Source organism: Megascapheus bottae, chromosome 14, assembly GCF_031878675.1.
Source record: "Megascapheus bottae isolate mThoBot1 chromosome 14, mThoBot2.hap1, whole genome shotgun sequence".
Taxonomy (NCBI): Eukaryota; Metazoa; Chordata; class Mammalia; order Rodentia; family Geomyidae; genus Megascapheus; species Megascapheus bottae.
Genome location: NC_143522.1, coordinates 13,305,719 through 13,333,645, shown reverse-complemented (window position 1 = coordinate 13,333,645; position 27,927 = coordinate 13,305,719). Strand labels below are relative to the sequence as shown.

General features: G+C 43.5%; 1 protein-coding gene across 2 annotated transcripts in view; it reads right to left on the bottom strand.

The window, feature by feature from the left end:
* Positions 1-27,927, bottom strand: part of Ift43 (intraflagellar transport 43) — a 69,884-nt gene that overhangs the window by 17,900 nt on the left and 24,057 nt on the right. For both annotated transcript variants that reach the window (XM_090344542.1, XM_090344543.1), the window contains exons 3-4: positions 25,892-25,956; positions 857-889 (exon numbers count right to left, since the gene is read on the bottom strand). In XM_090344542.1, coding sequence (XP_090200668.1) covers positions 857-889; positions 25,892-25,956 — 98 coding nt within the window. The remainder of the gene's footprint in view (positions 1-856; positions 890-25,891; positions 25,957-27,927) is intronic.

Genomic DNA, 27,927 nt, shown 5'->3' with positions numbered 1-27,927 from the left:
AAAAGAAGAAAATGAGTTTTAAACACAGAAAGAACAACCCCCAATTTTTATTGTGCCCATCCTTTTTCCTAGAAAAAAAATGTTCCTTGACCTCTCTTCCTCTATGCTCTTGGTCAAATCTAATTAGACAAATGGGTCTACCATAGATGCCTGCCCTGGGCATACATCAAACCATTCTAGGGGGAAGCATCACACAGACTATGACACGACTGCCTCTCCCACCTCTGGAGGTAGAAGACTCAGTGGCCCTGCCTTTACACCAGAACTTAGAAGCCTTCCCTCATCCCACCTTTTTTTGGATATAAATTGTAGGAGAAGGCCTGGTTTAGAAAGTTGGCATGTTCTGGTTATCTGTATTATTATAACAGAAAGAATGAGTCAGTACCTTAGTACCTGGACATACCATTTTAAAAGCTACATGGTGAAGATATGATATAGGCATTGATGCCAGAGTCCAGATCTTCAGGTAAGGAGTATTTATTACCCAAGCCCTGGCTTCACTATGCACAATTCTAGTGCTAGTGCTACATTCTTTTTTTTTTTTTTTTTTTTTTTTTTTTGCCAGTCTTGGAGCTTGAACTCAGGTCCTGAAATCTGTCTTATGGGCTTTCTCAAGGCTAGAGCTCTATCACTTGTGCCACAGCACCATTTCCAGTTTTTGTCTATGTATGTAGTATCAAGGAATCGAACCTGGGACTTTGTGAATGCTAGGCAAACACTCTACCACTAGTCCAAATTCCCAGTCATACTTATTCTTTAATACTGTGTTCAACTAGGCTGAAGAGAATGATCACCAAGACTGAAACAGCTGACTTAGGTCACCAAAGGGTATATAATACGATCAGTGGAAACATACTCTTCTATCTCTTCAGGAGCCTTCTTGACCAATCTGAAAATAAGAAAGAAAGAAAAGAAGGTAAAGTTATGAGAATCCATGAGTCTCATGTATCAGGGTGGGATCTTAAGGAATGAGAATTATGGGGGCAAATTACAACATATCAAGTGCTTGATTAATCTGAATCCCTCCTAATGGATCAAGCCCCATAACCAGCATGAATGAACTAGAGACACTGTAGTGCCTACTTAAAAAAACCTAAATTAAATCATTGAGTTTCAGTGCAGATTTACCAATTTATCTCCAGGTAGATACAATTAATGGGACTATTGATAGAGCATTTTCTTACTGCAGATGCTCTGGGTCTTATGCTGTTAGTTATCAGCACATGTAGCTTCCCAGGAGCAGAAGGGGATGTGCTAGCCATGTGGTTTAGGCTGCAGACTCAGCCAGTGTTCCTCTGTCTCATCTGCATGAAGGACCACAGACCACATGGCTGGCACTGGGTAAAGGGTGAGCTTAAGACATTCTATGAGAACCAGGATGCCTGTTAGACGTGTTGGGCTTGCAGTAAGTCATTTCGGAATCAGCTGATGTGGGGGATTGCTGACAAAAACTATGCACTTTTATGTCTCTGTCATTGTCATGTTGTCATCACTATTTGAGATTTTGGGGATCAAACCCAGGCCCTCACCTATACTAGGCAGGGTGTTCTACCCCTAAACCACACCCTCAGTCCAGAATGATACATTTTCAACAAATTCCCAAGTGATTCTAATCTATGAAGATCACTACTGACATTCTAAGAAATACTAATGCAAAGTCGAAGTAAGACTGGTAATTGTAGGGCCGGGAGTTTGGCCTAGTGGTAGAGTGCTTGCCTAGCATGCATGAATACCCAGGTTCGATTCCTCGGTACCACATACATAGAAAAAAGCCGGAAGTGGTGCTGAGGCTCAAGTGGTAGAGCTCTAGCCTTGAGAAAGTCCAAGGACAGTGCTCAGGCCCTGAGCTCAAGCCCAAGACTGGAAAAAAAAAGACTGTTGATTGTGAGTAAACTTGCGTTTGGGGTACATGGTGATTACACTTTATGTCTGAAAATTCCCACAGTAAGGGAGCTATTAGTAATGCTGTTGTTTGTTTGGGATTCGACCTCTAACACCGTGATGAGCAGGTGTAGAGGAGGTAGGCTAGAGGTAGGATGCCCCGAAGGCTTTTGACATCAGCCTCACCAGAAGAGCTGCAGTGGAGCCAGCCACCAATTTCTGCAAAACGTAAGTTAAGTCCTACAAGAGCCTAATCCTACATTAATTTTTTTATCCTTTAAAATAACATTTGAAATTACAAAGCCCAAGTCTAAAATAGAATATTTTTCATGAAATGTAGTGATGTGCCTTTTTGATGCCTGTTGTACGTCCAAGGATTATGAATAAAAAACTACTACTGAGGCCTCCTGTGGGTAGGATGATGATGGAAGGCTCTTGTTTTACTTCCTATCATGTCCAGGGGCCACTGCATCTAACTGTCCTTGCCAGCATGTAATTCTATAACTACACCATTCAGATGACTCAACCAATATGTCACCAATTGCAGAAGTGCCTGGAGATAAATTGGTTAGAGAAGAACAGGAGACCAGTGCCCTCACTGCACATCAAACTACAATCCCTGCTAGCATGCAGTAGCTTCTTTCCTGAGCAATGTGGTTCTGTCTGAAGGAAACAATGATAGTGCTAATTGGGGGGTGGGGTGCTAATTGTTATTTATCAATTTGACACCCAAAGGGGCCAAGTTTAATATTCTGAATAACTGCTGTACAGCCTATATCCTGTTCTCTCCTTTTAGTGAGAACCCAAGAACTTCTGATGTCATCCACCAAAGCAAAGAGAGAGAAAGATCAAAACGGCAGCCTTAGGCATGGTAGCAAGATGTCCTCATATGGTGTGCTTGTGGGGATGCTATTTTTTGAGTTCTCATTCTTGCATCCCCACCTTCTTCCTTCTCAGAAATGACAGGTTTTGAGATACCTTTTGCTTGCAAGATGAAAACCTGGGATGAAGCCCCTACTTCTGGGGCACGGATGGAAAACTGGCCATTTTAGAGCCTTTTGGAGTTGATCTGGACTACATTACTTTATATTTTGAACATGAATTCATTGTTACAACTGGGAGCTTTTGCACACAAGTCCAGATTTCTGGATTCTTAAAGCGAAATGTCTGGCAATGGCAAATATAAGGCCCTGAGTTCAAACCTCAATGCAACCTCTCTCCACTCTCCAAAGAGGGATCTTTATTGTCATATCAGGGGTATTGCCTTAAACACAATGGTTTCTCCTGCAAAATAAGTTACTTATGAAATACCCAGAGTCATTGCATGTATTAAAAAAAATCCCAAATCTGTATTATGTCAATAAGATACTCTCCAATAAACATAATTTCCTCCACATTTATAAAAAAAAGTCTGGCAACACTGGAGCTGCAAGGAGAAGCCTGAGTTCAGATGGTCCTGGGGGATTTGCTCCCATTGAGGCCCATGACAAGTTGTAAGTCAGTGAGTCTACATTGTAGGTTTTCTGAAAGGTGATAGGAGACAAGCAAGAATAACACATACATTACACAGTGAGAATGAATGTGAGAAAGCCAAGACTGAGGGTATGCGTGTCCACAGCTATGTGAATCCACAATAATTCACATACTTGGCCCAGGAAGATATTCTAAAATAAAACCCTCTTTAGGGGCTGGAAGTTTGGCCTAGTGGTACAGTGCTTGCCTCACATGCACCAAGACCCAGGTTCGATTCCTCGGTACCACATACATAGAAAAAAGCCGGAAGTGATGCTGAGGCTCAAGTGGTAGAGTTCTAGCCTTGAGAAAATCCAAAGTCAGTGCTCAGGCCCTGAGCATGAGCCCAGGACTGGCAAAAAAACAAAACAAAAAAACCCAAAGAACAAAAACCCTCTTCATAGATTCTCTTTATCTGTTGGGTCCCCAAAGGCATTGCATTTTAGGAGGCACAATGACACAGAGCCCAGATGACACAAAATTCAGCTCAATGTTTGTTAGGTTACACGTCAATACCCATTAAGGAGCTATGAGATAAGTTGAGCACATTGTTATCATCCTTTCTTTTTTTTTTTCTTTCTGATCTTCATTTTTTTTTTTTTTTGCCAGTCCTGGGTTTGAACTCAGGGCCTGAGCACTATCCTTGGGCTTTCTCAATGCTAGAGCCCTACCACTTGAGCCACAGCACCACTCCCAGGTTTTTCTATATAAGTGGTACCAAGGAATCGAATCCCGGTCTTAATGCATGCTAGGCAAGCACTCTACCACTAGGCCAAAGTCCTGGCCTTTTAAAGCATGGAAATATATTTCAAATGGTCTAAATATTATAGAAACTCTTTGCTTTTACATACATACATGCACAGATATATAACCTGTCATAATAATGATATATTTTTAAATTGTTAATGACAGGTTACAAACAAGAAAACAAATATAAAGATAAAACACAGTGGTCGTGCTCAGGCCCTGAGCTCAAGCCCAGGACTGGCAAAAAAAAAAAAATCCAGTTTCTGGGCCAGGAGTTTGGCCTAGTGGTAGAGTGCTTGCCTAGCATGCACGAAGACCCAGGTTCAATTCCTCGGAACCACATACATAGAAAAAAAGCCAGAAGTGGTGCTGAGGCTCAAGTGGTAGAGCTCTAGCCTTAAGAAAGCCAAAGGACAGTGCTCAGGCCCTGAGTCCAAGCCCCAATTGGCAAAAAAACAAAACAAAAAAAACACATTGGTCTTCTACAACTCACCAAGGTATGTAAACAGAGGACTCGGGGGTCCTATCTCTCATAGATCTTATGGGGGCAGAGACTGAGATAATATTCTGATTAATATTTTCCACACAGCCATATCTTTCCCAACAGAAGAGAAGAAGGCTGTGGTGGCTGTGGTTGCTGGGGCCTGTGACCAGTGCTGGCGCTGAGGCAGGCAATCTGCAGAGCTGTGCTCAGCACAGCCCCAAGCTTCCCCACCCACCACTGCCCAGAGGCCTTGTGCTTTGTTTCCAGAAGAGGCTATCAGAGGGCTGGGAACCTGGTGATGGACATAATACTTTTGAGGCCATCTCACACAGACAGCACTTGTCAAGTCTCCAAGACTTCCACACCTATCAGCACTACTCTCAGTTGAGTGCTGGGAAGAGACAAGTGTATTTAGGAGTACCATTTACTGAGCAATTCGAGGTAGATCACACAGCTAGGCAGTGGTACAGTTGAAACCAGGGCCGCTTCTTGACTCCCATCCTTAGCCCAAACACACTGCCGTTAAGCTGTCTCTAGAGCATCTAAGACTTCTGTTTGTATTTCCCATGCAGACAGTCCCTTCTTGGCTCTCCCTACTTATAGAAGGTGGTATGGAGAATTGAAAGCCAGAGAGAATCTTTTAAACAAGCAAATGCTTAAACCAGTGGCACAAGACAGAATCATACTAGCGAGGCCTCATCAATGGACATGTGCTAGGCCCTCTGAGGTGGTAATTTCTAGAAATGGGCCCTAGTCACAGCTAGGAGAATTGGTGCCCCAACCTAATTCTAGGTATGAGTCTGGACACTACAGTTGCTAGGCAGCAAAACTGCAACCTGCCTGCCTTCTTCTGAGGTGTCCACTTGCTTCCACCGGCAGTGTTAATGAATGTGGACTTGACCTGGAGGCTGAGCTCAGTTCCTAAGACTCACACCAGACTGCAAATCAACTGGGAGCCCAGGAGCTTGCCACCATAGCAGGCCAGAGAAATTCAGGATGTATTAGAGCCACTTGTTCAATATAATATGCAAAATAGAAAACCCCGAGGTTGCTGAACCAGCACTTGGAAAAGTAAATGAAATGGCAGGCTCCTTTTTAAGAAGCCCTAAAGGCCAGGAGCATAGCCTAGTGGTAGAGTGCTTGCCTAGCATGCATGAAGCCCTGGATTCGATTCCTCAGTACCACATACACAGGAAAAGCCAGAAGTGGTGCTGTGATTCAAGTGGCCGAGCACTAGCCTTGAGTAAAAGTATCCAAGGACAGAGTCAGGCACTGCCCTTCATCACGTGCTGAGCCTCGGCCTCTGGACAAGAGTGAACACCCTCCCTCACCTCCTGCCTGTGGACCAGCAGGTGACAGGAGTAAGAAACATGGGTTTCTTCCCTCCCTGCTGGTGAAAGACTCCAGCTAGCCCATGGGTTGGCAAAGGGGAAATCACCCTGCCTCTCTGTAACATTTTACAAAAACAAACAATTGGTCAAGAACCATGGGCACTCTTTAAACACCCGCTTCTTGGGGTCTACTACTTAAGCCAGACCATAGCCTTTAGAGTTTCACATTATATTTGAGAGCTTTACTAATTGTACAGGTCTGGCCTCAAACTTGAGAGCCTTTGACCTCTATCTCCCAAGTACCTGGTATTACAGGCATGCGCCACTATGCTTAGCTTTGTGTTTATCTTCAAAGTTGTCCTTCTATTGTCACCCTCACTGAAAGCCCACTCCCTCAGCTCAGCACTAAACTAGTCCCCCCACCCCTTATTTGTTCTCTCTTTCCTGTCCCTCTCCTCCCTTTTTTGGTACAGGGTACTAGGGCTTGAACTGGGGGCCTAGCCATTTATCCTTGAGCTTTTTGCTCAAGATTAGCAGTCTACCACTTGAGCCACAGCTCTATTTCTGGTTGTTAGCTGGAGATAAGAGTCTCATGGACTTTCCTACCCAAGCTGGCTTCAAACTGTAATCCTTAGACCAAACTCCTGAGTCGTGGCGGAATGCAGGTGTGAACCAATGGAACCCAGCTCCCTCCTGGTTTTCATCCTGGATTTTCTCTGACCTGAGCTTGGTTTTAATTTTTTTCCTTCTGGACCTGAACACAGCCACAACTCCTCCAACAACCTCTGGTACTGGAGATTGAACTCGGGAGCTCTATCACTTGAACCACATCCTAGCCCTTTTTATTTTAGTTTGTTTTTCAAATATAATTTGACCCAGTGGTCCTGGACTATAATATGCCTTGTCTTTAATAGCTCGGATCACAAGTCTGTGTCACTATGCACGGCTTGTTGTTGAGATAAGGTCTTGTTAATTGTGCCCAAGCTAGCCTGGGACCCTAATCCTCCAACTATGCCTGAGATTGTGGCTTGAGCCACCATGCCCCACCTTAGACTTCAAGGGAACTCCCATTCCCAGGGCCTTAACAGCTCTTTCCAGCAAACCAACACAGGAAGGGGCAGCACTGAGGATAATAGCAGCCAGCATTCACTGAGTCCATCATGCACTGAGGTCTAACGTATTATTTATACATTGCTTTCATTATTTTAATAACATACGACAAATAAAATATACAATGCTACTGTACGATCATGTTGTCATATTTAATTTGCTGTTTTCTAAGTAAGGAGACTAGAGCTCAAGAGAGGAAACTTGCCAAAGGTCATACCACAAGGAAAGCATTAGTTGCAAGGCAGAGCTATGGGGCTCCAAAGCCCAGCTTTTAACTCCTTCTGACAGAGACATGGCAGTCCAACACACACAGAAATACTCCTCCCATAGTCTCTGCTTCAAATCCAATAAATCCTTTCCATGGACATGGATAGTCAATGGAAATTTTGGCTTATAGTGGGGCTACAGCTTCATCAGACCTCACGGCTAGTTACCATTGCTTTAACTGTTCAGTATGATTTATTATGTAGATTTATTTACAACCCAACAGTTTATATTACTGCAAAGACAGAAAGAGGAAAGGGAGAAGGAGAGGGAGAGAGAGAGGGAGAGGGAAAAGGAGAGGGAGAGGGAGGGGAGAGGAGAGGAGAGGAATCCTTCCCCTCCACAACCTTTCCCTCTGGCATTTTTTTTTTTTTTTTTTTTTTTAGCTTCCATGCAATCCCTTTCTTGGGCATTCAGAGACCATAAAGACATTCTCCTGGTCAGCTGAGGACAAGCTCAATCCTATAGTTTGTCCTGTGACTATACTACATGAGGCCCAGGGGGCTGTGAGGTGGAAACTCCCTGCCACTCTGCAAAATCTGTCCTTGTTGTCCTCTGATTGTATCTGGGGCCTGATCTGGCCGTCATGATCAAGAGTCCACACACAAAGGGCAGAATGTGGAATCAGAGTGGCTATGATTACAACTGCAGGGACCCTGCCTGCTCCTGGGAGAGAAGCCCGGAAACAACCTGAGTCCCCCTGTCACCAGACCCAGGCCTCAAGTACTGCTTCCAGGTTCTGAGAGGAGGCTGAAAGCAGCCCTGATGCAGATATCACCTCAGCCAAAATGTTCCTCTCATGCCTAATGGAACACTGTGCAGATCTAAATGGAGATAAAGTGCTGTGGCTCAGAGGAGAGCCAGGATGCTATCGTTATGCAGCATGACAATGTTCGGTGGTTAATTAGACACCGTTAACCTATTTTAGCAGGGGACATAACCAGGATAAATGGGGAGAAGTGTCCTTGAAGCCACTTAATATCCATAGCCCACACCAGACCCTAGACTTACCTCACTGCTCCAAGGCTGAACAGGCTCCATGTAGACCCGAGCACCACTGAGCACCAGGCATCAGAACCTGGCTGGCCCAGGGCAAAGCCTACCACTAGCCCACCCCTCACACAGCAAGGCTTCCACCAGGGAGGAAGGAGAAGGGATAAACATTAGCAAATACTAGCTACTACAACTTGTTGCAATGAGACAAACTAAAACTATAGAAGGACACTCATCTGGCTCGGTTGCAAAAAAGATGAAATTCTGCAGCCAGAGGCCAAGTTCCTAAAGAAAAACTGGCTAGGGGAATAGGAGGACATGAAAATCACTAAACCAGCACCAAAATTATGTCATAGTTTAAAACCTTACCATTCTCCCCAAGGAAAGATGCCATTTTCTTCCAAAGTACTCTAGCCTCACAATTAAAAAGTATCCAGGAAGACTCTCACAGTTGCCCTTGAGCCTTATTGAGGTATATTTTTACCCTGGTCTATGAGAAAGAAGGTAGTTTGTTCCAGATTCTGACACTAGCAAATCTTAAAACTGGGGTCAATTTAATAATATGTGTGGCTTGCTTGCTGAACAAGCATCTACAACAGAGATTTGGAGAGAAGAGAAATCTGCTATTAAATGGCATGCCTGTGCCAGGGAAAAGCCAGTCCTTCTCAAGGTTCTCCTTGGCTATCTGATTTTTCCTTACTTTAATCTTTTCTGAGAGCTGGTCTGCCCATCCTCTTTCTCCTCAGTTCTTACTTCTTGCCACTCAGGTATTGAGCATCCAGCACAGATTAGTTTGTCATGACATATCCTTCCTCCTTATAAAGACAGGCAAGAGCCTGGTGCTTGTGACTCAAGTGACAGAACAGAAAACGAGAGAGGGAGGGAGAAATGGTGGGGAGCGGGGGGGAAGGCAAGACTTCCTTAGCATCCGAGTTTGAGCACTATGAAGGTCTGTCACATTCGACTGTATTTTGCCTACACAGTGCATCAATAAGATATTTAGTAGAAAGATGAAAACTCCTGTGTGCCCTAGCAAGCCTTGTCCTTTTGAAAGTAGTAAATAAGGCAATTCCTGAGTGAAGTCTGCCCTCTGCTGGCAAAATTGAAAATAACTCCTGAGGAAGTTCCCCACAAAATACTGAAAGATTCAAATGTTAAAAAAAAGTTTTAGATGGGTGAGAACCCTGAAGGGGGTAACACTGATCAAGATGCCTTATATTCATTAACTGATTTATTAAATGCCAACGCCTTTTTCTAACTACTTACATAGAATAACTATAATAAACAAAAACAAAAAGGTTTAAAAACTATGAATAGTTATGGGACCATATAATGTGTATATATGCATAATATCAAGAAAAGGTGGCAGAGAGCTCAGAGTCTAGTCCTTAGGTATCTCAAATGAACAGTTTTACTCCAGAAAGTTTTACTACAAGGTGCTAGGAATTGAGGACGGCTTGCTTAGGATTTTACAATTTACTGGGAGAAAAGAACATACCAGAAATAACACTAATACTTCCCTAAACTCATACTTCAGGACCTGAGAGGCCTCGCACCACACTGTAGCTGCTAGGTGGGTGTGGAGGCTAAGGGAACCTAAAATAATCTCCCTAAGTTCACAATGAATTGCCTGGTTTGTGCTGCTGGTCCCACTGAGCTTGATTTCCCATGACAAGAACTGTCACCAGAGCACCAAAGAACAAACTAATGGCTCTTGATGGGGGCAGGATATGGGGACGTTTTCTGGAAGATCTGCTGATGGAGACACACTTGCCGAACACAGGTCACTGAAGGAGACCAGGTATGTGCTGAAATGCAGGCAAGGTGGTGGCTGAAAATAGGATGACATCAGAGCTGGCTGGGCCAGCAGGCAGACACACATCATGCTGCGCAGGAATCAGCTCCATAAATATTCAGTGACATTGGTCGAGGATCAGGAGAGATCTAGGGGCTGGAAATCAATGTTCACCCAGTTCTTTCTTTTCTCCTTTAAGCCACCATGTAAAGGGGCATTTCAATGAATAACAGGAAACTGCCCTGCACTGAAGCCTATAGTGTGAAGAATGGGGGGCTGGTGATTCTTACTTGTAGTCCTAGTCTCGCAGGAGGCAGAGACATAAGGATCACCATCACAAAGCAACTGAGGGGAGCTGGCTATTCCACTGCTAGAGAAACAAGAGCCGGGTAAGAGCAGCTGGGAACTGCACGACGACAGTTGTTTCCCTTCCGCCCACCATGGTCGGGGTATCTGCGCCGGCTCTGTACTTTCTGTACCAACTTCATGTAGACTTTAAATACATCCTGACTCTTACCTTGATAACTTTATTTAAAATAAATGGAGAACTAGCAACACCAGCCAGTTTTAAAACCTACAGATTTCATTTTAGAACCTACAGTTTATCTTTGTTAAAAGGGTGAGGGAAATAGTGGCACACTAGGCATCTGCTGACTTTTTTGCATGTCAGAGGAACTGGAGTACAAGGAGGAGAGCACGGATTCACCATCGGTGTGGCAAAAATGGTGAAATGAGAGGCAAGTCAGGGCAAACCTTCATTGCAGTTCATTTTTTTTAAACCAGTCCGGGGGCTTGCACTCAGAGCCTTAGGCCCTATCCCTGAGCTTTATATTTTCCTCAGGGCCCTACCAGTTGAGCCATAGCCCCACTTCCTGCTATTTGGTGGTTAGGTAGAAATAACAGTGTCATGGCTGAGATCCTCAGATCTCAGGTTCTCAGCCACCTGAGCAGCTAGGAATATAGCTTCCAACCACCGGAAATTCGTTTTCAATTACTACATGGAATGGATGTTTCATTTCTTCTGGAGACTTTTCTGCTTGGTAATGGAAAAACCTGTAAAGATTTCCTTCTAGTAATGAACCTATTGTTTTCTCTTTTGTATCCAGAAATCCACTCATGCCAGTGGCCTCACCCAGATGCTGAGTGTGCAGAGAAAAGGTCTTCCGCCCTCACAGGAATCCCCTCCCAGCTGCACAGGCCATGGGCAGGGCAGTGTGTGATGGCTCCCTGGTAAACTCAGGTCCTCTACCCTGGTGAATCCCTAACAAATGCCATCCAAGGGCACCTTGGCACTTCAAACCTGGGTCTTGCATAATGACCCCTTGAAAATGGGAATCACTGACAGAGCCTCCAGAAACCAGCCCTGCTGGGGGCAGCATGAGTCACACCCACTCCATCTTAAGGACCTCAGGTGAGGGAGGGATCACCACTTCCTGCGGGTACCTATTCCCACACATGCCCGAGCTACTTCTATTCAGACTGCTTGCAGTCCCTTCTCAATAAAGGACTAAAAAGGAAAGGAAAGGGAGGTGTGATGTTCACAGACGCATTTTATTTTTTGAGAGAGCTCGAATCCATCAAAGGGAGAACAAGGAGATGGCTTCTATGGGGAGAATTTCTACCCACGGCTGCCTCTCTCCTCATCCCTCCTGGCCCCCAGCTGCTCACACTGCAAGGCAGTCTGTCCCCCTCAGCAGAGTCTGGCTGGCTCAGGGGAATGCAACTTTTTTCCTTAAAAGTTTTTTTTTTTTTTTTTTTTTTGTTCAATAAGATTGCTTCATGTGATCAACATCTCATTGCTGTGAGGGTCCCTGAGGATAGCAGTAAAGACGGTTTTATTCTAACAGACTCGCTCTTGCACAAATAGGACAGTGCGTGGCCTTTTCATGAACTTGAGATGAATGTGTGCAGCTCTCAGGGTTTGAGAACAGGCAAGAATGTGAGGCACATTCCATTACACTAATTAGCTGCATGACCTTGGGCTGTAGGGCAAGGTGACATTTAAGGGCCTTTCTAACTTCAAGATTTCATAATCTGGAGTCACTTAACATCCCCAGGCATCATTTTCTCCATCTCCAAGCTGAGGGGCCAGACTCCCCTACTCACAGCTCTTCCCCAGTTCTGCCCAAGCTTCTTCCTCCTCTCCCTCTCTTTTGGCAGTAGCTTGAGTCTGGGTTTAAATTAGGGGGCCTCACATTTGCTAGGCAGGTTCTCTACCACTTGAGCTCTGCCTCCATTTCTGTTTAGCTCTAGTTAGTTTTCACAAAGAACTCATGTTTCTGCCCAGGCTGCTCTCAAACTCTGATCCTCCTTCCTACCTATGCCTGCCACACTAGATGGGATGACAGGCAGATACCACCACACCCAGATGCTTTTGCTGAGGTGAGGATCTTGCTATCTTCTTGCCAAGGCTGGCCTCAAACTGTGATCCTTCTGATCCCACCTCTTCAATGGTCCCAAGTTGGTTGTTGTTTGTTACAGCAGCAGGAACAGACTAAGACAGACGGCCTGGCCACATTCAAATCAGTTTTATCATTCCCTACATGTGTACTCTTTAGCAAGTTACTCAAAAACTCTGCAAACCTGATGAGAATATCACACTGTACTGATAATATTGGTATGTTCACTCTGGCAAAGCATTCAGCATAGACCCCTCAGGCCCTGGCCTCGTGGTAAGGACATATTCTGAGCAATGCATCATTAGATGATTTCATCTTTCTGCAAACATCATAGAGCATGCTTACAGAATCTTACATGCAGCATGAAAACACTGTGTGAGGAGGTTTGTCCTTGACTGACACATCAGCACATTGGAAATAGCAACAATGGCTTCCTCCACTGTTAGGAATGTTCTTACGCCAGCCTGCTGGGGACACTGTCTTCCTCACTCGTTCCATCCCCATACACATTGTACCTGCCCGCCCGCTGCTCTCTCTGCAAGGTGCAGCCTCTCATTTTGTCCCACCTCTTACTTCACTCACTTTATAGCTTGGTTCCTTGCCTTCGTTTCAGTCACTTTTGTTTACAACCGTGAGAAAAGCAACTCTTCAAGTTTTCAATCTTTCTGAAGGATTCTTCTACAAAGCTTTCAGAATGAAGGAAAGTTGTTTCTGTGCTCACCTCTCTGTGTCACCTGACACAATCTTTAAGTAGAACATACTCATCCAGTGACTGAATTTTCATGGGGTCAGACCACAGAAAATGGCTTGCTACCTCCCCAAGGCCATCTCCTGCCCCTTCCTCTTGACTGAAACTCTAGTTTGGGGGTGAGGTAGGAGAGGGGGATGACATTGAGAGGCTGATCAATGACACGGTGGAGCAGCTCCAAAGAGCCCACCCCCCGCCCTTTCCCCAAACAACAAACTTGTGAACAAGACATTTAATTTACTGCCAGTCATTCCCTATTTTTCCTGCCTGGAAAACAAAAGTGAGGCCTGGAGGTGTAACAACTGTTCCACAACTGCGAGGTAATGGTGACGACAGCAATACACTAAGGATGGAGGGTGGGAGATGTTCTGCTCCAGCAAATTAATGGGATCCTGGAAGGAGTTGTGGGAACCCGAGATTTATCCCTCAATGGTCAAGAAGGCAGGAGAAACTGGCGACTGCATTTGAAGTGGGGGTGTCTGAGGTCTGGTGGGATCTGACATTAACCTCCTTTGCACAGTGTGAGATCTGAATGGAAAGACGAGCTGAGCACTAGGTGGGGTCTGCTATGCAGAGGAGTGAAGTGCTAAGTATTAAGAACACAGTAGGAGAGAGGTTTGGTAGTTTTCCTACAAAGAGGATTCTACTTTGGAGAAAAATGGAATTTTCACTCACATGTTCACATCTTGTTCCTAAGTGTATGACAAGGCAATCCTTGTGCCATGCTCGCCTGTCAACACCTCAGTGACTCCTATTTGCTGAAAACTGAAGTTTAGCCTGCAGCTCAAGCCTTCCCTGGGCCTTTTTTCACCCTGCCAGTCCACTCCTTCCATTTCTTTAGGCAAACCTGAGCTTTAGCCCTGTTTTGTGCTTATCCTGAATGCTTCATCTGAGCCTCGGCCTAGATAGCCTGTTACGCTGTGGACTAACTGTTCTGCCTGTGAGCAGTAACTCACGGTCTAAAACATCCTATTTCTAGCAGCCACGTAGAAAGTGTGTCTGATGCTCACATGGGCCTTCTGAGTTGGTGAGGGTCTTTGAGACCACTTAGTGGCTCTCACTCATTTGGGGACATGGGGATAAAACCAGGGTCTCAGACATGACAAATAAGTACTCTCTTCCAGCCCAAGACATCTTGGGGTTTTTGTTGCTGTTCTTTGCAGTATGGGGGCTTGAACTCAAGAGTTTAATGCTTGTTGGGTACTATTATCAATAAACCACACCTCCAGCCCTGGTTTGTGATGGATGTTTTCGAGACAGTTTCGCTTTCACCTACACACATCTCAACTGTGAGATATTCCTATTAAACTCCCCCTATAGCTAGGAGGACAGCTGCAAACCACTACATCCATCTTTTCTGTTGAGATGGATCTTGGGAACGATTTTTGCCAAGGCTAATCTGGAATTGAGATCCTCTTGATCTCAGCCTCCTGCCTTCCAAATAGATGGCATGAGAGGCATACCCACTACACAAGGATATTGGTTGGGATGGGGTCTTGCTAAATTTTTGGCTGGGGTGATTTTGAACAGCAATCTCTGCCTCCCAAGTAGCCAGGCTTATAAAAGTGTTCCATTGGCACCTGGCCCTGAGACAGAACCCACATGTGCCGAATTGACTGCTTGATGCCATCCTGCACTTCCTCTCCAGGTGTTCCCATCCAGGGCTTGACACCATATTCATTTTTCTTCCTTGTCCCTTGCCTTAACTTCCTAACAGAGCCATAGACATGTGGAATTTATTTAGACCATCAAAGCATGCCATGAGTGAAAAGGAATCTTGAAATGATCAAGTCCAAACCCCTCAAATCACCTTGGTCCAAAGCATGCACATGACGGGGCCAGGGAGAGACAGAGGAAGAGGCAGGTTCAGGGGAGGGGTGGTCTTAGTGGAGGGAGCTCAGTCAAAAGCTGCACTATGAGCCCCTCCCTCTGTGCATCAGAGTCACAGTTCCCAGAGCAGAAGTGGGCGCTGCCCGGGTACCAGTAACTAGTGCTTGGCTCCCGAGCTGGTTGCCTGGGAATGGATCCAGCTCTTGGAGGGCACTGCAGGGTTGGAGGGGACAATCGTTTCCAATGCCTAATTGAACTTAATGACTAGCCTAATTAAGCCTTTTAATGGCAGGGCTGGTGTGGCCTTGGCTTGTACCCTAAGAGCAGGCTGCATTCTTCGGCCTCACCTTCTCTGAAGAGCCAGGTGGCTGACAGGCACACAGCTCCTGGGGCAGCGAGGCCCAAGAAGCGTCAGGGATGATCAGGCCCCCTCTGGCTCCTTGCTGGGCATTCCCTCTCAGGATATATGTGGTGAAGCTCGTCATTGAGCCCCCAGGAATGCCCACTGAGGCTCTGTCATACCAAGGACACCATGCTATATGCCAAGGGACAAAAGCTGGAAGGCAACAAAGTACTGAGAAGATGAAGATGACTTTGACACTCACTTCTCTGGGCTCAAAGCTTGGCTAGCTACTGCCCACTTGTGTGACCTGAGTATGCTACCTAAAGTTTTTGAGCACCAGCTTCCTCATCTGCACGCAGGGGTGAAGACAATACTAACTTGCTAGCAATCTTTTGAGAGGGCTGTGTTTAGCATGGCACCAGTCACAATAATTGCTATGTATGTGTACCCATACCACCCAGCATGCACCCACACGAGTGTGTCCTCATCCACACAGCTGAGGCTCGGCAGGGCAGCAGGATACTCACAAACAGGATACACTGTCATGTGGCCCAGAGCCATAGTCAGTGCGCGTCTGAGGATGAAGGTACAAACTCCCTGTGCAATCAAGCTAGTTTTTTTTAAAAAATCAAAGGGTTGATAATGGTGGAGGGGGGGAGCTCAAATGTTTACCAACGGGCAAATAATTCACTTATACTACAGAATTATAGAGCTCTTTTCTTTCTCAATTTTTTATTGTTATTATAAAGATGACTGACAAAGGGTTAAAGCTACAAAAGTCAGATAGAGTACATTTCTTTTTGGACAATGTTACTCTCTCTGGAATTTTTCTTTTTCTTTTTCTTTGTCAGCTGTGGGGTATGAACTCAGGGCCTGGGCATTGTCACTAAATTTGTTTGCTTAAGACTAGTGCTATACTACTTCAGCCATGGCTCTACTTCTGGCTTATGGTAGTTAATTGGAGATAAGAGTCTCATGGACTTTTCATGCCCAGGCTGGCTTTGAAGCAGGATCCTCAGATTTCAGCCTCCTGAGTAGCTAGGAATACAGGCGTGAGACTCAGATCTTAGTCTCCTGAGTAGCTAGGATTATAGGTATGAGCCTTCAGCGCTGGCTCTTAATATGATCTTGAATACACACACACACACACACACACACACACACACACACACATGCACGCGCGCACTCCATGCTAGGGGCTCATGCCTATAATACTAGCTATTTAGGAGGCTGAGATCTGAGGATCAAGGTTTGAAGCCAGTCTGAACAGAAAAGTCTAAGAGACTCAGCCTTGAGAGGAAAGACAAGGGAGCATGTCCAGGCCCAGAGTTCAAGCCCCAATACAAGCACATACAAAAATGATTTTGTAAGATGTTCCTCAACTTACAACAGAGTTAGGTGAGAATAAACCAATTGTAAGTTGAAAACGTACCATTCAGCAATAGAGTCAGCTGTCTGCCCTTGTGACCATATGGCTGACAGAAAGTTGTGGTACTGCTATAATAAAAAGTCCCAAAGGGCAGTTCTACCTATATGGAATTCTGAGATCAAAGGAAAGTACAGAACAGATCTGTTCTGTTTGCGCCATAGTTGGAAGGAAGAATATATTAACCTCTTTTATTTGGGGGTGTTGGAAAGTGGAAGGAAACACAAAATCTGGGTAATAGCAGCTGCCTCAGGATGGGATGCAGGGAAGAAACATATATTGTGTACTACATCTATCTGTATCTGGGTTTGTTTTTGTTTTTGTTTTTTTTGCCAGTACTGGTACTTGAACTCAGGGCCTGGGCACAGTACTTGAACACTTTTTGCTCAAAGCTACAGCTCTACCACTTGAGCCACATTACCACTTCCAACTTTTTATATGTATGTGGTACCAAGAAATCACACCCAGGACTTCTTGTATGGTAGGCAAGCACTCTACCACTAGGCCAAACTCCTGGCCCCCCATTTGTATCTTTTGAACTTAAAACTGCATATGTTTCTTCTCTGTTTGAAAATAAAAACCATTAAAACTCATCAAGAGCTCTAACGTCACAAAAAATGATCTTCCTCTCTTGATTTGGCTGCCTTTCTGCTTTAAGGACAAATATGCTGTCCTCCATTTTAAAGGGGTGGCATACTGTCACAGAAAGCCAGCCCTGGTGTCCGTGCTGACCAAGAGAACATCCACGCAAAGAACAAGCACTCGCTGTTTGTGACACCCCTACACAGGGCCTGTGCCTCACACACTGCTGTGCAGCTTCAAGGGCTGGCAGGGAAAGACACAGCTGTGTGCTTCACCCACACAGCCATTATCCCTCCATGGTCCTCATTTCACTCTACTAGCTACTAAGCACATGAACTCAAAATAAGAATATGAGTGCTTGAAGATAGGGATGGTTTGCATTTGTCATATCCCAACTTTGCTCTACTTCCCAGAGAATTCCTACTTCTCTCTAGTTCTATCAGTGTTCACCTACTGAGTGTTGTTTGCCTCAGCTTCAGATCTTATGGAATGTATAAGATCTCCGACAATAAACCGTACACTTAAAGTACATTTAAAAGATATGTTGTTTAGCCCTAAAGTAAACCGTATACTTAAGGTACATTTAAAAGATACGTTGTTTAGCCCTAAAGCTATTTGGCAAGTAAGGTAAGCTTACTAGTGTCTGAGAAGCACCTACAGGAAAAGCATAGATACACGTAAAGTACACGATTGAGGCAACATCTAAGCAGGGCACTCATACAAGCATCTGTCCAAAAGCCATAGGAACAGGGACCAGACTCAATCCCTACATACTGCTCTGGGAGATAGTGTGTCACTAGTGAGCCACGTCCTTCCTTTCTCAACCACCTCAAATGCAACTGCACAGCTGGCAACTGCATAGCTGGCTTCATCCTATCTTGATACATAACTAACCTTGTTGAAAACCAGCAGCTAACCCCTGACCATGTAATACCATTTTTTTCTTCTTTGCTACTAACGTGGAGAAAACAAATTCTCAATGCTTCTAATTCTGCTTTATTTTCCCTGAAAATAAGTACAAATGTGTTTACTGATCAAAATCTGAGAGTCAAAGATTTAGGTTGTCTTATTTTTTTGGTGGTATTGAAGTTTGAATTCATAGCTTCACACTGGCTAGGCTGGTGTTGAGACATGCCTCTAGCCTTGCTTTTTGCTGATTATTTTGCACAAACTTTTATGCCCAGCTGGTTTTAAATGGTGAATCTCAAGACCTCAGCAAGGATAACCAGCTGAACCACTGGGGCTTGGTTTGCACTAGTTATTTTTGACTCAATATCTTGTTCTTGCTTCCTTCTACTAGTACATTGCTGGACCATAGTCTCCCTATTTTAGGCTTTGCAATGCAGCTGAGACAACAGGCATACACCATTGCACCAGGTTCTTCCACTAAAATGGAATCTCATGGACGTATCTGTCCAGGCTAACTGAATCACAATCTTTTCAATCTCAGCTTCCCAAGTAGCAAGGATTACGGGTATTGAACCAATGGCACCTTTGCCAGCGACTTGATCCCCTCCTCTTAAGTAATGTAATTCGGTAGGAAATGCCCAAAATTCACCCCAATGATACACACCATGAACTTATATGTGCCAAGTATTATACCTCCAGAAGCAAAAGATATAGGCAAAAATCTCTTATAAAGTAATCACTTTCTACTTATTAGTAATACAAAGACAAATCAGCTATAGTAAAAAATAAAGACAAAAACCCAGACAATGAGGAAAATAGGTAAACATTCACAACTGGTTGTATGAAGTATATGGACGTTTGCTCTATTATTCTTGCAACATTTTTTATACATTTCAAATTTTTGTGAATTCAAAAAATCAGAAAGAGGACACCAGGGGCTCCCATCTGTAATTCTACCTACTTGATGAGGCTGAGATCTGAGGATCATGTTTTGAAGTAGCCAAGACAGTAAAGTCCATGAGATTCTCTCTCTAATTAGCTATCAAAAAAGCTAGAAGTGGAGGTATGCATGGTTCAAGTGGTAGAGTGCTAGCCTTGAACAAAAAGAGCTCAGAGACAATGCCTACCCCTAATATGGGCACAGATGTACATATACACACACAGATCTGAGAGCAGGATTACAAGTATATATTGTATTCCAGACAACCAAATGGTTGATGAGAAGTTCTTTACAGAGCAATTTCCATTAACCACTGAAAATTAGAAAATTATTATTTGACAACCTTTAATGAAATCATTTCTCTAGACAACTATCATCAGTGGAGGCTACAGCCAGTAGCAGGGACTTAAACAGAGAAGTAACGTAAAGTAAGGATGTCTGTACCTTCCCACATCTGACCCTTCAGATGTAGACAGAGATGCAGATGGCCAAACTACAAAATACTTCTTCCACAACTTTGGGCCTCAACTGAGCTAACAGTCAGATGGAACTGTCCCTTTAATAGGAAACCTGGGGGATGGACAAATAAGTTAAACATCATGACCTGGAAGAAAGGGGCCAAATCCTAAATATGGGATACTCTCTACATGGCAAGTTTCTTACCAAAATCTAACAAGGAAATAATGGCATGAAAGACAAAGTGGTGGTAATGCTAAAAACATAAAATAACTAAATACAACATGAGACCTTGATTTGTCCTTCCTTACAATCCAACTCTACAAAGACATCTATGTGACAATGAGAATAACCGAACATGAACTGGATAGCAGATGATATTAAGAAATTAATATTAATTCTGATAGGCATGAGTTAATAAACAAAAACAGTCCTTATCAATTAACATAAATTACAGCAGGAAAGGTAGGAGGAAGGGAATCCGTGACATTCCTTATCCATTGTCAAGCTCCTCTGCTCATCATTGTCCTCCCAGAGGGTAACAGATTCTTCCTATCCATCCATACATCTTCTTAAGCCTAAATAACTATATGGCCTTAGATATGCCTATCTCAGTAACTCCCCATCTTTCAAGACATGGAACATTTAAAAATAATACTTGGATGGCATATCAAAGAGACAAATGAGACTTCTCACAGGCACTGAGTCTTGCCTAGGAGTCTTGGCAGGACGAGGCAGGACCCGGCATGCCTACAGGCAGAGAACACTGGATTATGTCATACCTGCATACAGGAACAGCACATGGCAGAACAGCAACTAGAAAGCTCCAGTTACCCTGATCTGTGACACCTTCCTAAAAAACAGGCTTTGCTGGGAATGGACAGCCTGTAACCCAGCTGGCTATGCTTAGAGTTGTCTCCATCCCTGTGAGTTTCTGCCTTTCACACTTTTGTAGCCTAATAAGCATTAACTACTTGCTGCTAACAAGAAGGTAAAGAGACTCTGATGTGGCAATGACAGAGGAAGAGCACAGAAGCCCGTTAGTATTCTTGGAACATCTATGCCATTAAAGAGAGAGAGAGAAGGGAAAAGAGTGAAGGAGGAGGGAGGGGGGTAACCTCGGGACCAGCACACAGCATTCTCCCGCCATCTTGATGTCCTTGACACGTGCAGATGGTGTGGAAGTGGCTGGCACCAGAACAGCCCGTGAGGAGGAATGAGCGGCCAATGGAGATTTATGTGCGGAGAGCGAGATGGACAAGGTAAAATTGTCAGGAGGAGTTGTTAGAAAGTAAAATATATTGTGACAATTCCACTCCTGCCGTTCATCAATAAACTGACAGATCATTTAGTGTCAATTAGGAGTGATAGATGGACAAGTCCCCATGATCTGGGCCAAAATTAATGGCTGGGAGGGAGAGGGTGATTGAAAATGACGGCTGACATTGAGAGCAAAGTCCTGAAAGTCCCTGAGGGGCCATTACTTGCCTCATTCCCTTGCAGATCAATGCAGGGACAAACCCAAAAACAGACACTTTGAGACAAAACTTAATCAGACTACCTTTCCTTCTTCTCTTGACTAAGTCTGGTCCGTCTCATTCTATTCTCCACAGCCAAGCCAGTGACCTATCAACTCCAAGTACCCTAACTCAGACAACTTGAGAGCCAAGGGCAACTGGCTCTAAGATGGCATCTTGGGCACAGCTATTTCTTTTGTGCCAAAACAAGGGACATGTTGCAATTCCAGGCCCCAGGCAATTCCTGAGCTCTACTCTGTTTTATTCCTTGGGGGTGAGCATCAGTTCTGGCACCCTTGGAGATGGCCGACAAATACTCTGCTATCTGCCTTGGACAGCATTACATAAATAAAGTAACACTGTCCTAATAACTCATTTTGGGGAGTGGCAATGAGCTCTTCAATCAGAGACTCATACTAGGGAAAAGTAGAAAGTAGAAGGGGATACTTTCTGCTTTCCATTCTACTTTCTACTATACACTGACAACCTTGATGTCACTTTCCTCCCACCTTCCTTGTAAGGGATGCCATTTCATTGAAAAGAAGCTACCCAAGAGTTGATGGAACACACTTAGGAAGTATACCTATGAACCATATTTGTGTCCATCCTTCCACTTGGGGAAAGTGGTTGGGTCTAGAGGTCATTATGAAGCTGCAGTGTGCCCCCTACTCCCCTCTCAGTGCAGATAACAAAGAAAGAAGCATGTGAAGATGTAGCAGCAAGAGTCTCTCACCAAGGACTCAATCATGCTAGTTAATATCCTGAGTATTAACCCGCCGAGTTCCAGCCTCCAAAAACTTGAGACCCAAATATCTGTTGTTTGGGCTTCCAGTATAAGGCAGTTTGGCGTGGCAGCTGAACCATGGCAGGTTCCTAAAGCAGTGCTAGTACTATCCAAAAAGTATACTATTCCCAGTGCGAATTTTCTGCCATATTAAGGTTACTAACCACTCAAAACCAAATCTTTGGCCAGAATGCTCTTATGAGCCTCCATGTTCATCAGAATTCGGCTCCTCTGCAAGATGTCCTGTCCTCTGACGTCACACAGCTAGTGCTAGCCATTCATTTTCTCACAATGTGCGCCTACTTCTGCTTCTGATTTTTTGAACAGAAATATCTGATACCCTCAGTTAGAATCCTGCTCTTATACTCTGGTACTCCCAAGAGCCTTCTGCAAATAGGAGCTCATGTTTCCACCCTTAGTGGGGGTGGTCCCCAATGAAGCTCAGCACTGGCCTCTTGGACCCCTTGTTAGGGTGACTCCAATGTTACCGTAGGGGGATCTAGGGAAATGGAGGTGCCCTTTGCGAAGACGTGAGGAAATCTGGAGGTATGGGTTAGGGGAGAGAGGAACCCAGCATGAAAATTATATAATAATAAAATTATGCACATGTATATACATATAATATGTGTATGTATATATAATATACAAGTGGACATCTAGGGGAAGTTACTGAACAATACTTAAAGGATCACAAAGAATGAGTGTGAATGTAGCACAAAATAGGTTTTAAGATCTGCCAGGGCCTCTAACACTATTAGTGTCAAACAACTACAAACTGAGTGAGGAGTCAGCCAAGATAAAACCTGCGAAAAGAGAATACAAGTTTTCTCTATAAGAGAAAACTGACTTGATCTGGAAAAAAATCTTTTAATATTTTTGTTGAACAATAAACACTTGCCATAATATTTTGTTCTCTGAGACAGACATAGAGTTTGTCTTATTTTCACATTTTAGATACCATAATAAAATCTCTTGATATCTTAGAAATATGAGGCTCCTATCCAAGATTCTCTCTAGTACACAAGACATGTATTTCAAAGTCACTTTATTTTGCCTAACACTAAAATTCAGTGCAGAATCCTATCAGACTTAACAGCATCGAAGTGACAAAAGACCACCAGGATAGAAGAACAATGCCGCAACTGACATTGTCATGTGCAAAACTGTAATATTTTACAGTTACAGAGTGAAGAGAGACCTGGGACCTTATGCATGCCAGAAAGTAATTGTCAATTTTTAACAAATACAGCAGCAACCACTACTATCATTAAGCTGGATGTTTTTCCCAATATGATACATTCAAGCCTCAGAATGACTCTATTTTTTAGTCATAGGAGCAGCAATATTCCAAATTTATACAATCAGTGAAGGATTGGAACTTGATTTCCAACCCAAGTATGTATCAGATGCTGTGGTGTTGAATTGACTATGCTGTCACAATGAACAAGAGACTTCATTGAATTAGCACATAAATTCTCCTTTTGATTTTTCTTGTCAGCCCCATGGCTTGAATCAAAGGATGAGTGCTGTTCCTGACCTTTTGTGCTCAAGGTTACAGCTCTACCACTTTGAGTCACAGTTCCACTTCTGGCTTTTAGGTGTTGAACTGGAGATAAGAATCTCATGGACTTAGCCTGTCACTGATGGCTTGCTCACACCTATAATCCTAGCTACTCAGGAGACTGACATCTGAGGATCGTAATTCAAAGCCAGCCTGAACACTAACATCTGGAGACTCTTATCTCCAGTTAATTACCAGAGAACTGGAAATGGCTGTGTGGCTCAAGTGGCAGAGCGATAGCCTTGAGCTGAAGAGCTGAGGGACAGCACCCAGGCCCAGAGTTCAAGTACCACGACTGACCCCCCCCCCCCAAAAAAAAAGAATCTTATGGACTTTCCTGCCCAGGCTCAAACTGCAATCCTCAGGTCTCAGCCTCCTAAGTGGCTAGGATTACAGATGTGAGCCACCAGTGTCCAGCCCTTTTGGACTATCTTCAATTAACCACCACAAAACTAGAAGTGGCACTACAGTGTAAGTGGTTGAGCAATAGCCTATAGCCTTGAGTTGAAAAGCTCAGGGACAGTGCCCAGAATTCAAGTCCCATGGCCAAAAAAAAAAAAAAATAATAATAATGTTTGGTCTGGGTGTCCAGAGTCTTCCAATTCTGTTCTTGATCACATGCCAGCAGAGATGAGAGGACATCACTCATTCACTATGTTCAATTCTTTTTTTTTTTTTTTTTTTTTTGCCAGTCCTGGACTTGAGCTCAGGGCTTGAGCACTGTCCTTGGACTTTCTCAAGGCTAGAGCTCTACCACTTGAGCCTCAGCACCATTTCTGGCTTTTTTTCTATGGATGTGGTACCAAGGAATTGAACCCGGGTCTTCGAGCATGTTAGGCAAGCACTTTACCACTAGGCCAAACTCCCAGCCCCTACTATGTCCAATTCTTAACACCATGCACTTTAAAAGTGCTTCTGAGAGTACAGCTTAGGAAGTTTAACATTCTTATGTTTATGTCTTATAAATTCACAATTAAAGATAATTCCTGATAATCAAAACAACCCTTGCTTTTCTAGATCTGAAATTACTTCTCCAAAATAAACCTACATGACATCCCAAAGCTCCAGCACTTCATGTCAAAAACATGAGCAAGAATATGTTATAGGCCATGAGTTCAAGCCCCAGGACCAGCAAAGAAAAAAGAATGTGTTCAAAGCCATACAATCATCATTATAGCAACAGAAGCCAACATTTAGTATGCTTTCTAAATGCTTTCTCTTCTGAGCACTTTTACATGTGAATCAATTCAATTCTCACAAGAGTCTTTCAAGTAGGGGCTATTTTAACCCACTGTAGAGATGAGGAAACAGGCTAGATAGGTTAAATCACTTGTCACTTCCTCAAGGTCCCTGAGATATAAGTGGCATAGTGAGACTTTAAAAGCAGGCTGTCTAAGCTATGGCTCCTAAGTACACCACGATATACTCTTGACATCTCACCACATGGAATCACAAGGGATCAGCCTCTAGCCTAAGCTTCAGAAAAGCCAGGAGGGTACAAACAATAGCCACATTCCTGCTCCCTACACTAGACTGGAGGAAACATCAATGTGTCCACTGAGCAGCCTGGGCAGTATAAATACCTTGTCCAACATCATCCAGCCTGGTGAGCACAACTTGCACCCTTAGGCCTACCTGGCTTAGGAAGAGCTGCTGAAAGCTCTGTGATGTTACATTATTCCCCTACAGAAGAGGATAAGCTGAAGAGATAATACTGGAAGGTCAGGGTCAGTAAACTAGACAGGGTGATGGGACATACATCCTGTTCTTTATGCGCCATCTATGTCCAGGGTGCCTGTGATGCAAAGTTCATTCTGGCTGCTAGACACAATTTCATTCATGTACTTTAAAAATACAGACTGCTACATGGGATGAACTCGGAAAATCCTTTGCCAAGCAAGAGAGGCAAGTCATTGAGAACTACATGATTCTATTTACACAAAACATCCAGAATAAGCAAATCTCTGGGACAGAAGATGGATTGCTGCCTAGAATTGGGGAAACTGGAGGGGTGTGGGGAGTTATTGTTAATAGATACAGAGTTTTTTGAGTGGGGTGTGAAAAAAAAAAAAACAAAATAAAGTGCTAAGACTGATTTGTGGTAATGGTGACACAATTCTGTGCCTATACTATGAATTGATTGCATTGTATCCTTTACCTGATATATGAATTTTTTTTCAATAAAGCTGTTATTAAAACAAAATGACAAGGGCATGGTGTCCCCTCCCACCACCTATCCATAGCCATGGCCATGGGATCCCCTGGGCTGCAGTACTCACTTTGACACCTTCCCAGAATCAACTGCCCAGCCTCCCTGCCTCCGAGGTGGTTTTGGAGGAGGAGCCTGCAATGAAAGAGAAGCCACAGTCATTCATCATGGGCATTCAAACATTCTGGCAGCTGAGAGCAGGTCACCTAAACCCACAGTCAAACCTAGAAAGAACATTCTCAATAAAAACATAAAACTAAAATACATGTGAAGAAAAATACAGTAGGCTTCCTAATTGACTATGAAAATCTGGGTGTGTTTATACCCTCCCAGTAGGTGTATAACTATGCCTCAGCCTGCTTAGGCTTTTTGAGCCAGTAATCCTAATCCAAGGAATTTATCCCTAGAAAATAAACATAGTGGAACACAATGCTAACTTTGCATATTAAGTAGCTGAAAGCTATCAAAATAATAAGCAATAAGGAATTAAGTAAATGGAAGAATACACATGAATATATTATGCAAATAATGCAAAACATCTGACAATGTGAGAAAATTCAATGAATATATTCATTTTCTTAAAAAGTTTGTTTCTAATTTATAAAGAGATTATGAATACATAATGTCTAGTGTTAACTACATGTGCCTAACAAGGGACTCCAATTTAATTTTTCTTCTCTGTATTGTATATACACGTGAATGCACATTATGTGCATGTGTGTGCGTGTGTGTGTATGTGTGTGTGCAAATCCTAGGGCTTGAACTCAGAGCCTAGAGCTGAATTTCAAAAGATAAAAACAAAAACTGGACAAACACAAGAAGTTAGTGCTCTACTATTTGAACCACAACTCCACTTCCAGCTTTTGGGTGATTAGGAGGAGAATTTAAGAATCTCATGAACTTTCATGCCCCAGTGGCTTCAAATTTCAATCCTTCTGGGAAGTTAGGATTGTGGGTGTGAACCATCAGCACTCAGCAATTATCTAATTTTTCATGGTCAATTTTTATTACCTGTATCAAAGGAAAAAGTAGTAAGAGAGGAAAGATTGAGACTTTTTTAGAAGACAAAAACAAAATTGATGGGTTCCATCAAGAATCTATTCAAATGATTTGAGCCCAAAAATGGGCTCATGAAGAAACTCAAGTACATGGATTCTGACCCAGCAAATCCTAACTAAAAACATCAAGGGAAGAACAACTAATCTATCAAATCATTTAAGTTAGATAGACCGAACACTTCCAACTTTGAGTTACCCAGCATTCTCCCAAGACTATTTTTCCCAAAGCACTTCACAGAATTCTGACACTCTCAGTCTGAAAAGCTTCTTTGATAACAGGGGTTGGAGACCTCTTTTCTACCTAGGTAAACATTTATTTTGGGAGCCATAATCTCCAATGTGACTATACAGCTCTGATACTACAGAGAAATAGACAGCTTAGATAATAAATGGAATATAACAAGTTGAGCTGAATTTCAAAAACAGAAAAAAAAACTTGACAAAAATAGGCAGAAGGTAAATTTGGCAGAAGAGTACAGCTTGCTGACCCTTGGACTAAAATGTGACAGTGTGGACCCCTTTTCCTTTGGCTTAATGCCTAACATAGGCATTCGCTTTTTAAAATAACAGCCCCTCTGACATGCTGGAATGGCTTTATACTTTTGATACCTTCATTTTACACCCTGACACCTTTGCTTTCCTGCTTCCCTAGTGGTGCTCTCGCTTGCCAAGGACATGCTCCATATACAATCAGGGTCTTTCTGCAGTGTGAGCCACAGCCTGTTGGAAATGACTGAGAAGGAGCCAAGTCTGGGAATACCAATACCCATTTAGTATCTGGAAAATGGAAGCAGTACTTCCAAGAAAATAAATTCAAGTTTTCTATGCAAGAGGCAGGTAACAACGCTATAGAAAGGCTCCTAATAAATCAGATAGAAACCTCCCAAATTCAGTTATTGTTTGTCTCTGCAGAGGAAAGGCCAAAAATGTACTGAGAAACTGGCCATACTTTGCTTCCTGGTCTACCCACACTTGCCTGTCCACAGGCTGGAAGAGGAAGCCTCACACTCTGTGACCCTTTAGACATTGCTTACCAAACTGAGGGTAT